We start from the raw sequence: 15,915 nt of genomic DNA, 5'->3' as shown, positions 1-15,915 counted from the left end.
CATTCTCCTGGTATATATATATATATATATATATATATATATATAATTTATTATATTCATTTGTAAGTCGCTTTTAAGAGTCTGCTAAATTACTAAATGTAAATAATATATATATAAGTGGGTTTTAGGCATCAAGTAGCACGTTTGCGATGTGTACCACCTGAGGGCGCTCCATAACACACTTTGAAAACCACTGATTTAAGATTTGCCGAGCGTACCTTTTCTGCACGGTATTCATCCCAGGCTGCTCTGCGCTCTTCCTCGCTCAGCTCCTCTTCCTCCCGGTGGTCTAACAATGAGTTGTGCTCATGATAACTTACTATGAGCTGCCCACAGCTCTGCAGCAGCTGAGCCAACATGTCATCCTGGAAGACAAAAGCTTACAGTCATCTGTGTGTCTGTTTGCTGTCTGTACCATAGCAGAGGCATTTATGTGTGCTTACCACAGGCGTTTCCGTGTGTTCACTGGGCCGTAGGTCTGGCTGGAAGCGGTACAGCTCATTCAGCTGACTGTGTGTGAAGTGTCTCTGAATCTGCTGCTGGTCCAGAACACGAGAGGACAGTGACTGTTTTGCAACTTGCCGCTCATAAATGTTCTGTTCCATCGTCCCCTACGCCCCCCCCAAAAAAACAAACAAAAAACAGCCACATTAAAAATAGCCATATAGTATATGTTAAATCTATAAAAATTAATGTGAAAAATGAAATAAAAACTTATATGAAATCAAAAATAATTAAAAACAAAATTAAAACATTCTTTAATCAATAGTAAAAAAATCTTCTTGAATAGGTTAGCATTTGTCATTTTTATTTAATTTCTTTTATATTCTTAAATCTGTGTATATATATAGTCTTTATAGAGTTTTAGTTTTTAGTTTTAATTACTTTTTCTTATTTGTAAGTCGCTTTGGATAAAAGCGTCTGCTAAATATATATATATATATATATATATAAAGAGAGAGAGAGAGAAATATAATTGTTTTTTTTTTTTTTACAAACTTCAAGCCCTCCATACTATCTGTCATTTGTATGTGTATACCTGGGCCAGAAAACGGTACACATATACTGTTTTTTTCTGCCCAAAGCGATAGACTCTGAAGATGCTCTGGATGTCATATGACGGATTCCAGCAAGCATCAAACACCACGACCCGGTTTGCAGCGACCAGATTGATTCCCAGAGACCCCGCACGAGTGGAGATCAGAAACAACCTTCCTCTGAAACAGAGGAAACCACAAGAGTCAGGACAGGAAATGCAGACACCTTAAATGTGACGTTGAACTTTTTGAGTATACCTTATGTTTTTAGTGTTGTTAAACTCTTGAGCCCATCTCTTGCGAGCACAAGCACTGGTGTTGCCGTCCAAACGATAATAATCTTTATTTTTAACCCATGCTTTCTCTCCTGACAATACACACAAACACAAACTCTTTTGCATAACCATGGTAAATGAACAAACGACATTTCAAACAATCCCGTGTAAACTGTTTATTTACCTTTGTATGGACAACATTTTTTCCCCCTGGTCTCATCTGCATATAGGAGGAAACTCTCAATAAGGTCCAGCGATATCAGAGACTGACTGAACACCAACCTGAAAAAAGCAAACAGCATTCATAAAAACTAAGTGTCACTCTGAACTGACAAACATTTAATCTACACTGCTATTCAGAAGTTTGGGGTTGGGATGATTTTTGAAAGGAGTTTTCTATGCTTATCAAGGCTGCATTTATTTGATCAAAAATACAGTAAAACAGTAATATTGTGAAATATTATTACAATTTGAAAACGGTTTCTATTTGAGTATTTTAAAATGTAATCCATTCTTGTGATGGCAAAGTCTTTACTATCAGTTTTTCATTCATTTAAAAGTATTTATTTTCTTTTGAACTGTGGGTTATATGAATATAACCACCAACACAAAGCTTATAACAAGCGCTACTTCTATTCAAGAACGTGATCCTCACACTTTGTCCTGTAGTTCCTCTGCCCAGTGTAAAATCTCCAGTAGCAACTGCAATTTCCCAGAATGCTCCAGCACTTTGGCATCAGCCGCTGTTACAAACGGCAGATACCAGTTGGAAGATGGCCTGTTACCCACAACAAATCCTGAACAATAGACAGAGAGAGACACTAAGAATGAGACAGACAAAGAGAGGCAGATTAAAGGAAACGGAGAGAGAAAGACTGTTTTCACACCAGCTTCCCCACCAGAAATTTCCATTGTGGCTGTGTTTGTGACATCTGGATTCTGTGGATTTTGATTGGACCTGCTGACCAAGGAGACTGGATCAGTATTTCTCTCTCCATCACCCACTAAACCTGTGCTTGTTGCATCTTTCCTGTGAGACAGACATATTTGAATTATAACCATCAGAGCAAACCTGGTATGGCATGGAGGAGACTTAGACTTCTAGGAGATGTTTCATTGGTTCCACATAACTGTATATTAGACATCAACTATGTTGTGATTGGCTGTGATTGTGTCAAGACACACAGCAGGCTCACATTTACCAATTGCTCCCAAAACCAAAGATTCTCTAATGCTTTTACATTGTTTAGAGATACTTTTTTCCTCTTCAATTCAGAGTTACTCTAGCTTTGATGTCTCGTATTGAACAGAAGCATGAGGCACATTGGTTGTACAGGAAATATTCAAATCTGATATAAAACACAGCGTACCTTTCAGATTCATTTGGATTTACAGAATTGCTGACCAAACCTGCACCCAGACCTGTGAAGACAGGAGCCGGCTCTTCCTCTTTCCCCTGCATCACACACAAAAATGCAGTAACTGGTTTTCATATCATAAGAAATGGAGAAAAATCAGTGACCATTGATAAGGTGTTTGTAAAAATGAGGCATGATGCGTGTACACTATTAGTCAAATGTTTGGTTTTGGTACGATTTTTAAATGTTTTTACAACTCATACGCTCACCAAGGCAATCAAAATAGCTGCTGTAATGAGTAACTGAATGTATTAACAGATTTATTACTGAAATGCTGCGCAAACATGCGAAATATACCAATTTAAAATAACTTTTCTATTTAATACATTTAAAAAGTCTTCAGTGCCACATGCTCCTTCAGAAGTTCTTCTAATCTGCTGATTTGGTACTCAAGAAACATTTCTTTGCATTATCGATTTTGAAAACGGTTGTGCTGCTTAATATTTTTTGTGGAAACGATGAAACATTTTTTCTCAGGATTCTTTAATGCATTTAAAATTCACAAGAACAACATTTGTTTCAAATAGAAATATTTTGTAACATCATAAATGTCTTTACTCTCTCTTTTGATCAATTTAATGTGTCCTTGCTGAACAAAGGTATTCAAAAAATCTCACTGACCCCAAACGCTTGAACAGTAGTGTTATCTGGATGAGTGTGTGTATGTACCTTATTCCTGCTCAGCTGAGCAAGTTTAAGACACCAGGGATGAGTCCATATCAAACTCAGAACATGAAGGTCCTGAAACAATCTGTTCACACCTGCTCCTTTCCCTAAAACAAAGACATTTTTTGTGACTGTATGTTATCAATCCGTTGGCTCAGTGTGTGCCAGTTAGGTGCTTTGATAAAAATCTTAATGTGGCAATGGAAATTCATAAAAACATCTGATATAAGAACTATGAAAGTGAAAGTGACGTGACATGTGGCCAAGTATGGTGACCCATTTATCCCATCCGAAATGCACACACACAGCAGTGAACACACACACACCCGGAGCAGTGGGCAGCCATTTTTTTGGGTGGGAGAGAGCGCTGTGCATTCGCTCCCCCCACCTACATCCCTGCCGGTACGAGACTCGAACCCGCAACCTTTGGGTTACGAGTCCGACTCTCTAACCATTAGGCCACGACTTCCCCACTATTTAGAATTACTAAATTGTAATAATATATCACAATATTACTGTTTTACTGTATTTTTGATCAAATAAATGCAGCCTTGATAAGCATAGAAAACTCCTTTCAAAAATCATCCCAACCCCAAACTTTTGAATAGCAGTGTAGAAGTATCTAAGGGTATTTTTATGCAATACTAGATTGATATATCAGCCAATAGAAGATATTTATTTGTGAATGAATGCTCATTTCTCCTGTTTTTACATTTAGATTATATTTGCCACCTTTTGAAGTTGACTTAAGGTTCATTTCTACTAAATTTAACACTGTTAAATCTCAAAATAAATATTTTTGTACATTTTAATGTTATTGCACATTATAATTATATGATGCCTACATTTTCATTTGCAACACTTACAGTGATTTTAGTTTTTAGTGTTTTATTTGAAATTTATTTAGAAAAAAATGATATTTTTTAGCATCAGCCATACCTTGAAAGCAACTCTTTGCTTAATCTCTACTGGTTAACATTTTTTGTACTGGTGCAGTACTAGTTAAGCTCTAGTTTGTGCTTTTGAGACTCTGACCTGTGTAGTTCTGCAGATAGTGTGTATATAAACGACACTGCAGAGGCGTCATCCGGACTGACAGCACATACTCGTGCTTTGGCGGCAAACAGGACATCAAGACTGAGTAGTCTCGTCTCTGCAACACAAAAACAAAACATTCAGACTTTTTTTTCATGGCCTTTAGCTGTATTCTATTTCTTTCTCTCTCTTCATCACCTGGATGAATCCTGACATCAACTGATGGAGAATGTGCGATCTATTCTTCATCAGTCTGACATCAGCAGGGGTGGAGTCTGCGCACTGACCGTTCTGAATCGGATTAATAAAACGGTTCCGGAACTCCTTTAGAGAACCCAGCAGGTTCTCCTTAATGAAGTTCACCATGCAGTGATCTAGAACAATAAACATAAAAAAATATAGTCAGACAACCTCAAAGAGCTATTAAAAAATTAATCAGCAAGTAATTTTTCACAATATGGAGATGAAAGGTGATTACACTCAGTAAGGTTGTTTTGAAGCGGTGTTCCTGTCAATATGATTCTCCTACGTGTACGTAGAGCTCGCATGGCTTTTGAGATGCTGGAGTCTGCGTTCCTAAGCACATGACCCTCGTCACACACCACCAGATCAGGGCCTAACATATAAACACACCAAACAATGGTTTAAAAATAATAGTTGAAAAAAAAAATATATATATATCTGTTCTTAGTATTTGATTGCTAAGATGAATTCACCTGGATCCAGGAGCATTGAGCGGAAGGTTTCTTTGTGTTTGCTGTATTTGGCGCTATCTGTGTGTGTCAGTATACGAAAAACCTCATAGCCCATGATCATCACACCACCATTCGTAAACCAGTCATTCAAGAGCTCAACACGAACACCCACAGATTTCACCGTGGCCAGCTCTGCCACCTGTGTGAGAAACAAGAGAGAAGAGATAATCGGAAAAATGATCAGACATGCAGCTAAAAGTCCAGATTCAACAATGACAAGAAAACTGTCATTTTTCAGCATGTTTATGATGTTTTTGCTGAATTCTCTGCGTAAGGCATAATTAGGAAATTTTGCACTGATGTAAATATAAAGTGTAAATACATTTTGTGTATTCACCCAAAAATGTTAAAAATATCATTTGATTTTTTTGCATTTTGTTTTCTTCTGTACAATACAAAAAGATGATGCTTCGTAGAATGTCTAGACTCCATCTACAAAAGTGGTCAGTGATATTAAGTGTCCAAAAAAAGCTCCATAAAAGTCCACTGGCTTTGCCTATTTGAAATTGTATCGAATGGTTATTTTAACCCTGGATTAATTTAACACTGGGTTAACTTTCTATCTTGAGAGCTTTTACTGAAACAATATGACAGCTTTACAAGAGAAAAACCTAAAAGAAAAGATAATTTGACCATTTTTATTTTTGAGGGCGAGCTATTCTTTTAAGCCACCAACATACAACATACAATAAACAAAGCCGCACAGAGAAAGATTACACTCTGAAAAAAGCCCGTATGTCAGCTAGTTCTACAACTCTCTGACTCACTGACCACAGTAAGAAATTAGATTCTTTTATTCAGCAAGAAAAAAAAAAACCATCAGTTTCTACAAAAATAAGTATAAGCAGTACAAGCATTTTGAACATCGACAATACTAAGAAATGTTTCTTGAGCACCAAATCAGCATAGTAAAATTATTTCTGAAGGATCATGTGACACTGAAGACTGGAGTAATGATGCTGAAAATTCAGCTTTGCCATCCCAGGAATAAATTACGCTTTAAAACATATTTAAATAGAAAACAGTTATTTGAAACTGTAATATTTCACAACATTATTGTTTTGACTCAAATAATCAAATAAATGCAGCCTTGGTGAGTATAACACACGTCTAAGAATCTTAACAACCCCAAGTTTTTGAATGGTAGTGAATATCTGACATAAACATGATCTAGATCAAAACACTAACTAATGTCACCTGAGAAAGGAAGTGAGAGAATTCTACTGACCCACAGTATGTTGGGTCTCAAGCCCCTCTGCCACTGGTCAAACTCACTCCTCCAGTTCAGTACTGTGTTGAGAGGACAAACCACCAGAGCCCTTTTCAGTGGCAGCTCTTTACATAGCAGCACTGTGTGAAGGAACACAATGACCTGAAACACACACAATACACAGTTACGCTTTCTGTGAAACCCACATTTTCTGATTTTACAGAAAAAAAAAAAAAAGAGAATAGTCACGTGCCCCATACCTGAAAGGTCTTTCCCAGACCCATGCAGTGGGCCAGAATACAGCCAGAGCCTGGAGTCGCCTTCACACTCTGAACAGACTCACAGCAGCAGTCCCACATGAAGAGCACACCTAACAAAAACATTAACACATACACTTACATACACACTACACAAACCAGCTCCACCACACGCTGTCGCTGTTGCATTTCACAATGCTCCTTTATAAACGCATGTAAATATTAATATGAGAAACAAGCAATCACCCATGCACTGATTGCGTTCTACTATTAGACTGAATACACACTGGCTTAACTTCCCATGTCATGATTAAATATTATAAGGCATATCCTCTGACAAGCCTTGAACAATACAACACCATTCAAAAGTCAGTAATGATTTTTTTAAAGAAACAAATACCTTTATCCTATAAGGATGCATTAAATTAATCAAAAGTGAAAGTAAAAATATTCTATACATCTAAAAATCCTAAAAAATGTCCACAAAAATATTAAGCAGCTCAACTGTTTTCAACATTGATGATGATAAAAATGTTTCTTGAGCAGCAAATCGGCATATTAGAATGATTTCTGAAGGATCGTATGACACTGAAGACTGGAGTACTGGCTGCGGACATTTAAGATTTGCATCACAGGAATAAATTACATTTCAAAATATATTCAAATAGAAAGCATGTATTTAAAATTCTAAGAATATTTAACAACATTACTACACAGGCCAGAAACCTGCACTGGTCCTTTTTGGTAAACACGCACCATCTCTGCACCCAATATTGTCAAATTGTCAGAAAGAACAATGAACATTATTTGACATAAAAATAGCCTCTGCAATTTGACTCACAGCCCACAAATTGCACTGCAAATGCTAAATATTTTTTTAAACAATTACATCAAATATTAGTGTTTGACCCAATGCAGGACTCTGACTTAAGCGGTCCCAACGGCTTCGGTCTCTTTATAGAATTCTGTACTAACTTGACGATGGCGAGATTAGATCTCTGTGGATAATTACACTCTAATTCAAAAGTTCTCTCACCCTCTCGCTGGTGTGGTTTGAGTTTGCTCAGAAAGTGCAAATGCACTTGCAGCACAGGTTTATGCGTTACATCATCTTGCTCGAGAACCAATGGTGTGAAGCTATGAGCCGGTTTCTCGGACACTAATATGACCTAAAGCGGGTGAGAGGGGGAAAAAAAATTACAACAGACAGACAAAACACTACTTTTCCATTCAGGTTAAAATCATGCCATTAATAATTCACTTTTTTTTTTTTTTTTTTAATGGGATATATCACCCAAAAAGGAAAATTCTGTCATTATTCATACACGCGTTAAAAAAACCTTCCTTTATTTGCGGAACACAAAAGATGATATTTTTGAAAAATGAAGGTAACCATTTTGGTTCCAGTGTATTGACAAAAAAGGAAAAAATCCCCTAAAACATATTTTGTGTTCCTCTAAGTAAGTCATACATGAGGAAAAGTAAATAACAACATTTTAATTTCTTGGTAAACTACCTCTTTAATATTTACAAAACAGAACAGAATATGGCACCATGCAGTTCATCACCTCTGGGTCTGCGTCTTCTCGTTCTCTGCTCTCATTTTCTAGTCTCAGTTTTTCTCTCTCTGCTAATCTCCTCCTGCGCTCCTCCTCTTCTTTCAGAGCGCTCTGTGTCTCCTGGGCCAGCTGACCCACCTCCAGAAGTGGTCTGATCTGCCTCCGCCCTCGCGGGGTGCCCCTCAAATGCTCCTCAGTGGTTGGAGAGACATCATTCTGCACAAAAAAAAAGAAGCTTAAATTGCTGACAAATCCTCATTCACAGCATCTATGCTTTTGAAGGGTGTACAAACACACATCAGCAGTGCTGCTCCTGTCAGGTGTGCGTGACGGACTCTGACACTTCTCATTACGAGAGGGCGACTGGGACCTACAAAATAGATACAGTCTTAAATGAATTTAGGCTTATTAGTAGGTTAGTAATTTAAAATTTGTTATTTTGTGAGTGTTTAATGCCCAAACTGTGATGACATGAGCTTTACCCTATTTCCTCACACTCTGAATGGCTGAGTTCATCATACACGCCGCTCGATACACTCGTTTCGCTCGTTTCATCACTACTCACTACGATAAAAACAAAGCACCATATCTGACTGAAGAATCATCACATAGGTACTATTATTTAGATGGTAAAAAATACAAACTAACGCACTGAGTCTTCAAAGACTTTTGACTCACCAATAACACATTCTAAATCTTGGACTTCTCTTTTCTTAGGTTTCTTCACCTCTTGCTTTTGACTTTTTGCTTCAGCCTCTGATAAGGTAAGACCATGTCGCAGCAATCGGTGCCGGTGCCGTGACCCTGACTGTGACCCGCTGCAATCCGAGTCGTTATCTGCAGAAAAACTGTTCTCATGTAACAATAAAACTATATGTATACAATCTCTAATAACATTTTTATCTGTTTGACTAATCTGCTGCAGATTGTTACTATTAAACAAAAAATTTGTTTAGTGTTACAAAACAAAGTAACTTAAAACTACATGAAACATTTCAGTTTCAGAGGCTGGCTATGTTATTTATCAGAAACAGCATATATATATATATATATTGAGTTATAGGATTTATAAGGTCTATAATTCCCCATGGTACAAGTGGTAATGGCCATCGCTCACCTTCCTCTTCCGTTGTCTCTGATGTTCTGTCAATGTTCTTGCTCTTCTTCTGCTCTTCTCTCGTGCTCTCTGATTGCTCATCGGAGCTGGCGTCCAGCTCGGATGCTGAGGAGAGGTTAGCGCTGATCTGAGCCAGCAGAATCTTCTTCGCAATTCTTTATAGAGTAAGTGATGGGATGAGGCAGTAAAGAGAGACAGATGAAGAGAAGAGGGATGAATAGAAAAGAGAGAGGGACAAAATGTAAGGTGGGTGACAGATGGATCCAGATTCATTAAACAACGCATCTTTCTCCCACCGCTTTCACTGTAATTTATTAAAATTGCCTTCAAATAGTAGCAAAATAATTATTTTTGTTATGCTGAAACAACTCACAAGAACAGAAGACATTTCAATTCTAAATTTCCATACCAACCATGAATGTAAATATAACTGCATATATAAAATATAAATTAACATAACAGGTTATTGGACAGTGTAAAAGATCCAATGGACTGTTAAGTGGTCAGTTAAGTTTGCAAATTATTAAAAAAAAAAAAAAAAAACCTTATTACTGAGTGAAATGTAAACAAAAAAACATATGAGGCTCTGGTGTAGGCAGACATTTGAACTTAGCACCTCTGTATATTTCAAACTAAATGCACCAGCCCCCCAAAAATGATATATAAATATATATACAAAATGCACAGAGGCTGTTGTGTGTCTGGGGTATAAACTTTTATTACAACTTCAATTCTTATACAGTTCTCACACAGTTATTTACATTCCCTCTTCTGAGATGCAAAATCATGCATGCTTCTTTTTGATGAAAATGATGTTTCTGCGTAAAACGCTTCAGTAAAACAATAACAATAATAAATACTTCCAAACAAAGAACATTAGCATGCAATAAATACTCAAGCTTTAGGCTTTTTTTAAATCCAATGAGCATGAGAGGATTCCACAAGACAGTAAAGAAAAGGACAACAAACAGAAAAGGACACTTTTAAAGACGGGTGAAAAATGGCAGGGGTTAATTTATGTTAATTAAGGTTAGGCAGGGTTCCCACTCTGTACAAGACATTACTTTCCATTTCTTCAAGGCATTTTATGTGACCAACATCTTTAATATTTGAGAAATACATCTGTGGCCTGCTGTTGTTCGCCACAGAAAACGAAGCTGACTTGTCCATTGGTTTTCAAAATTGAAAAAAAAAAAAAAAAAAAAAAGTTCTGCACTTACAATGGAAGTCTAATAGGTATGAGCTTTTAAAAGCAGAAAGTTGATTTTACATGAATTCTCCAGTAAAAACCGTTTGTCATTTGAATTAAGTTCAAGGTTCAGGAATTGACTGAGCTTATATACACTAAACACAAACACAAAAGATATTAATCAGAATTTCATATTCTGATTCGATAGCACCAGTCTCATGCTAAACACATGCAATGTGTAAGTGTTGTGGTTATGGAGAGGAGTCAAGTCATTTTCTGTGGTGATCGACTGCTGGCCACAGCTTCCTATTCTGCTGTTTAACCGAGAAAATTATTTTAATCAAAGATGAAAAGAAATTACAGGTGATATGAGGTACTGTGGTTACTGCGAGGTTCTAGATGCACAGTTAATGTGAACTAGTCATTCATTTGTGCTACCAGAGAAGCTTCCGGGAGATTCAAACTGTCCACTCTAATAAGCTGGACAAGGTAACCAACCTTTGGGAAGTAATACTAATAATCTTTTGCAGTGTGTGTAATGTCAACATCACTTGATATCAATGCGTGAAATCGGAGCGAAGAACAGAAATGACAGTGAGTGTGCAGACTATAACGTGGACCTGCTCATGACAATACACAGGCAAACGCAGATGATAAAACAAAACGATATGATTCTGCGACGTCATTCATGACAGAATACATGAGAACTGACCGCAGTTCCGAGTCCCGATCGGTCCAAGGATTTCTTCATTTTACAAAAACGTTGTCAATACGGCAAACCAGTTTGATTAAAAGGTTACAGTAAACACAATTTCCAGGACAGTTGGGTACATTTCCCACGACTTATCCATTACTGGAAAATGGCATTACAAAATTCCAGGTTTTCCAAGATGCGTGGGAACCCTGGGGGGGGGGGGGGGGATGGGAACAGAGAACAAGAGAAACAATAAATAAGTGTTTATTGCCTCTCGGTAAGAACCATGCAAATAACACACAGAAACCTCTCATGTGAGAGTGAAGACTACACTCTTTATCCTCAAAACAGTGCTGTTAACAACTGACTACACAAACGCTTACAGACTGCATGTTGAGTCTGAAAGAGCATCATCACCGCCACCTGCTGCTGCCCCGTGAACATTCTAACATAAAACAAAGCCAGCTCCACCAAAGCAATCATTGCTCATTAGCGTTTATTCAGCCTTTTAACCATTTTTATTCATATAAATATTTAAGAAAAAAAAAAGTCAGCCTTAAATGTACACTGCGTGAGTGTGCACCATTACTCAGTGTGTCAGAGCGCATGCACCAACTGCTGGGCCATGGCTCCGATCTAAGCTACTGTTTTGAAGCACCAACTCAAAAACCAACCAAGTTTCCCTGTCCTTCACATTTCCAATTCCTAACATCCATCACTTTCTGCTAAAACGGGATGAACTTTTGACCTTCTCGCCAATTCACGAGGACATGTATACTGTGCAAAAGATGTGAAAATGAAATAATGAACCAATAAAGTAACTAAGTGCAAAAACGTTAACAAATGCAGTTTAGACCAATACAAATGCATCTTCAGCTTAAGCACCTTAAACGTAGAAAATTCGGCTGTCGAGGAATTAATCTCCTGAAAAAGAACAAACACAGCTGCGTTCAACAAACCCTAATACTGTACTACTGCATCCCTATCTGCAATCTAAGACACGTTTGTTCACTTGAATTCCACATTTCACTGCCAAGAACAAAAGTATTATGTGAAACTACTGTAACACCTACCGTTAGCAAACCACACAGCCTTTGTTCTGACTGACCGAAAACATTACAGCACGAGAACCCGGAAGCTGAGCCCTAAAACACAAACACACAAGAAGTTGTCTGTCTTTCTGAACACAGGATCCATCAGATCCGAGCAAAGAGGTTTAGACTCGTTCTACTCTCTTAAAAGCTTTATTAGCAGCACAGACAGTAAAGAGGAAGAGTGTGGCTAGCAGAAATACTGCCAAAGACATGCAATGGTCTGTGTCAGTGAAGTGGAATTCAAACACAGGAGCTTCTCCAGAGTTGATTCACTGACTTCCATTAGACAGTGAGGTCTCAAAGCTTCACCACTGATGGGCGGCGATGTGTGCCTACGGTTACAGATTCTCTCTACTGCGTGCGGAAGAAACTGTGGGGAAATAAAAATCGGACAGTGTTGATCGAGCAAAAAAAGTGTGTTTGAGTGAGACACATGTTTAAAAGCACTGTCTAGCGGCGGTGCGTGTGGATGTACGGGATGCTTGCGTGCTTTTAAATGAGGTTTGGATCGAAGCTCTCGCTGTAGTGAGTTTGGGACAGCTGGAGTCCAGTGGAGAAGGCCTGTGATGGGCACAGAAACCTCTCATGTGAGAGTGAAGACTACACTCTTTATCCTCAAAACAGTGCTGTTAACAACTGACTACACAAACGCTTACAGACTGCATGTTGAGTCTGAAAGAGCATCATCACCGCCACCTGCTGCTGCCCCGTGAACATTCTAACACAAAACAAAGCCAGCTCCACCAAAGCAATCATTGCTCATTAGCGTTTATTCAGCCTTTTAACCATTTTTATTCATATAAATATTTAAGAAAAAAAAAAGTCAGCCTTAAATGTACACTGCGTGAGTGTGCACCATTACTCAGTGTGTCAGAGCGCATGCACCAACTGCTGGGCCATGGCTCCGATCTAAGCTACTGTTTTGAAGCACCAACTCAAAAACCAACCAAGTTTCCCTGTCCTTCACATTTCCAATTCCTAACATCCATCACTTTCTGCTAAAACGGGATGAACTTTTGACCTTCTCGCCAATTCACGAGGACATGTATACTGTGCAAAAGATGTGAAAATGAAATAATGAACCAATAAAGTAACTAAGTGCAAAAACGTTAACAAATGCAGTTTAGACCAATACAAATGCATCTTCAGCTTAAGCACCTTAAACGTAGAAAATTCGGCTGTCGAGGAATTAATCTCCTGAAAAAGAACAAACACAGCTGCGTTCAACAAACCCTAATACTGTACTACTGCATCCCTATCTGCAATCTAAGACACGTTTGTTCACTTGAATTCCACATTTCACTGCCAAGAACAAAAGTATTATGTGAAACTACTGTAACACCTACCGTTAGCAAACCACACAGCCTTTGTTCTGACTGACCGAAAACATTACAGCATGAGAACCCGGAAGCTGAGCCCTAAAACACAAACACACAAGAAGTTGTCTGTCTTTCTGAACACAGGATCCATCAGATCCGAGCAAAGAGGTTTAGACTCGTTCTACTCTCTTAAAAGCTTTATTAGCAGCACAGACAGTAAAGAGGAAGAGTGTGGCTAGCAGAAATACTGCCAAAGACATGCAATGGTCTGTGTCAGTGAAGTAAAATTCAAACACAGGAGCTTCTCCAGAGTTGATTCACTGACTTCCATTAGACAGTGAGGTCTCAAAGCTTCACCACTGATGGGCGGCGATGTGTGCCTACGGTTACAGATTCTCTCTACTGCGTGCGGAAGAAACTGTGGGGAAATAAAAATCGGACAGTGTTGATCGAGCAAAAAAAGTGTGTTTGAGTGAGACACATGTTTAAAAGCACTGTCTAGCGGCGGTGCGTGTGGATGTACGGGATGCTTGCGTGCTTTTAAATGAGGTTTGGATCGAAGCTCTCGCTGTAGTGAGTTTGGGACAGCTGGAGTCCAGTGGAGAAGGCCTGTGATGGGAAAGTGTGTGTGGCCCTGATGTAGACAGAATCGTACCTATTTTCTAAATCATCGTCCTCCACAGACAAAGACGGACCTGGCTGGATGTCTATCTCATCACCTAGAGACAGACGGAGAGAATGAAGGATTAACACCAGTTTTGTTTCTGAAATATGAAAAACACTGTAATACATTGCAGTACATCGTAATAACGTTCTACCGGTCTTACTATATGAAGAGAATAATGGTCAGTGTTGGCTTTTTGCACCAAACTCACCGGAAGACTGCTGGAAATTTCCAGAGCCCAGCAACGTGACGTCCTCTGTCAGTGGCTTGATCCTCTGATCGTCAGAGTCGCTGCTCGGCCCACTCTCCAGATCCTGTCCTCCCACCTCACTTGACGAACTCCCGCTCTGTCCCGTTACCCTGGCAACTTTGCGGGCCCTTCCCCTGGTCATTCTGACCGCTGACCCTTGGTCCTGGGAGCCCCTCCTTGAAGACGCAGAGGAGGATGATGAGGACGATGAGGATCTCTCTTTGAGATTCCGCTTACGAGAGCCTCTGTCCGGAGGTGTCGTTTTTACCAGTCCAAAGAGACGCTGCTTTCTGACTTGCTGGTTTACCTCGTCCTCGTCCCCGTCCCCATCCCAACTGCTACCTACCAAACCCTCTTCCTCGCTGTTTGCCATGGCAGCAGCGGTCTGGAGCAGCACTTCAGGAACCTCGTCAGAATCAGAGTCATCCTCAGCTGAACCGGCGTGCTCAGCTGTGGTGCTCGGGTTCGTCCGCCGACGACGTGGTGTGGTTTTCACACGTGGAGAACGTTTATTCTCCTCTGATAAAGACACATTTTTGGGGTCAGTTTGGTCCTCATCCTCCTCTTCCTCATCATTATTAACACAATTTTCCACATCTTCTCCTGTCTCAGTCATTTCCTCCATTTCCATCTCCTTCTCTATCTCCACCATTGTCTCTCTTTCTTCCAGTGCTCCATCTGTCACCTCACTGTTTATCGTTTGTCTCTCAGGTGATGGATGAATGGAAAGACACGTTCTGCTGATGGGTTGTGGGCTGACCGGTACAGGAGTGAGTTTAACCACCAGCTTTTTAGTGAGTCCTAGGCTCTGTGATGACATTCTCTTCTTTTTTCTGACCCTCCCTTTTGGCTTATGTGTTTCTCCACAGCCACGTTTGGACCCAGTCAGCTCATGGTCCAGGGCTTCCTGCAATTACGAATTAGACAATGCTGTAATACATTCATGTGAACAAACTGTAACAAAAATCTATCACAGTTCCCACAACAATATTTAGCAGTACAATGGTTTTTAACTGGGATAATAAGAAGAAATGTTCGTAACACTTTCTATGAATCCCATATTTATACTACATCATAAGGGTATTCGTAAGGCATTATAATGAATGCATAATGCATTATAAAAGCCCTTATAATATGTTATATCATCTTATGAATATTCATAAGAACAGTTTTAATGTTTTATAATATTTACTTATTTGTGGTTATAGCTTTTAAGAGTATGATGATTTATAACACACAGTGAACATGTTGCATCCACTTAAGTTACAATGGATTATATTTCTAATAGTTATAATGTATTATAAGTCTAATATCTTGCCATCTTTCTTATGCTACTTTACTTAAAGACCACTTATAAGTAGTAATAATAATAATAA

General features: G+C 38.9%; 1 protein-coding gene across 4 annotated transcripts in view; it reads right to left on the bottom strand.

The window, feature by feature from the left end:
• LOC107733220 (transcriptional regulator ATRX-like) overlaps positions 1-15,915 on the bottom strand; it is a 36,345-nt gene that overhangs the window by 1,203 nt on the left and 19,227 nt on the right. For 2 of the 4 annotated variants that reach the window (XM_016544763.1, XM_016544764.1), the window contains exons 10-32: positions 14,501-15,446; positions 14,281-14,344; positions 9,330-9,484; positions 8,891-9,049; positions 8,695-8,776; positions 8,510-8,582; positions 8,222-8,428; positions 7,690-7,822; positions 6,657-6,766; positions 6,415-6,558; positions 5,148-5,325; positions 4,910-5,047; positions 4,630-4,805; positions 4,432-4,549; positions 3,400-3,503; positions 2,683-2,768; positions 2,200-2,342; positions 1,968-2,109; positions 1,497-1,594; positions 1,296-1,404; positions 1,040-1,217; positions 444-611; positions 219-365 (exon numbers count right to left, since the gene is read on the bottom strand). In XM_016544763.1, coding sequence (XP_016400249.1) covers positions 219-365; positions 444-611; positions 1,040-1,217; positions 1,296-1,404; positions 1,497-1,594; positions 1,968-2,109; positions 2,200-2,342; positions 2,683-2,768; positions 3,400-3,503; positions 4,432-4,549; positions 4,630-4,805; positions 4,910-5,047; positions 5,148-5,325; positions 6,415-6,558; positions 6,657-6,766; positions 7,690-7,822; positions 8,222-8,428; positions 8,510-8,582; positions 8,695-8,776; positions 8,891-9,049; positions 9,330-9,484; positions 14,281-14,344; positions 14,501-15,446 — 3,858 coding nt within the window. The remainder of the gene's footprint in view (positions 1-218; positions 366-443; positions 612-1,039; positions 1,218-1,295; positions 1,405-1,496; positions 1,595-1,967; positions 2,110-2,199; positions 2,343-2,682; positions 2,769-3,399; positions 3,504-4,431; positions 4,550-4,629; positions 4,806-4,909; positions 5,048-5,147; positions 5,326-6,414; positions 6,559-6,656; positions 6,767-7,689; positions 7,823-8,221; positions 8,429-8,509; positions 8,583-8,694; positions 8,777-8,890; positions 9,050-9,329; positions 9,485-14,280; positions 14,345-14,500; positions 15,447-15,915) is intronic. The other 2 variants (XM_016544766.1, XM_016544765.1) reach the window with 2 other exon arrangements.

Source organism: Sinocyclocheilus rhinocerous, unplaced genomic scaffold, assembly GCF_001515625.1.
Source record: "Sinocyclocheilus rhinocerous isolate Xijiao unplaced genomic scaffold, SAMN03320098_v1.1 scaffold4356, whole genome shotgun sequence".
Taxonomy (NCBI): Eukaryota; Metazoa; Chordata; class Actinopteri; order Cypriniformes; family Cyprinidae; genus Sinocyclocheilus; species Sinocyclocheilus rhinocerous.
This window is presented reverse-complemented; position numbering and strand designations above follow the sequence as displayed.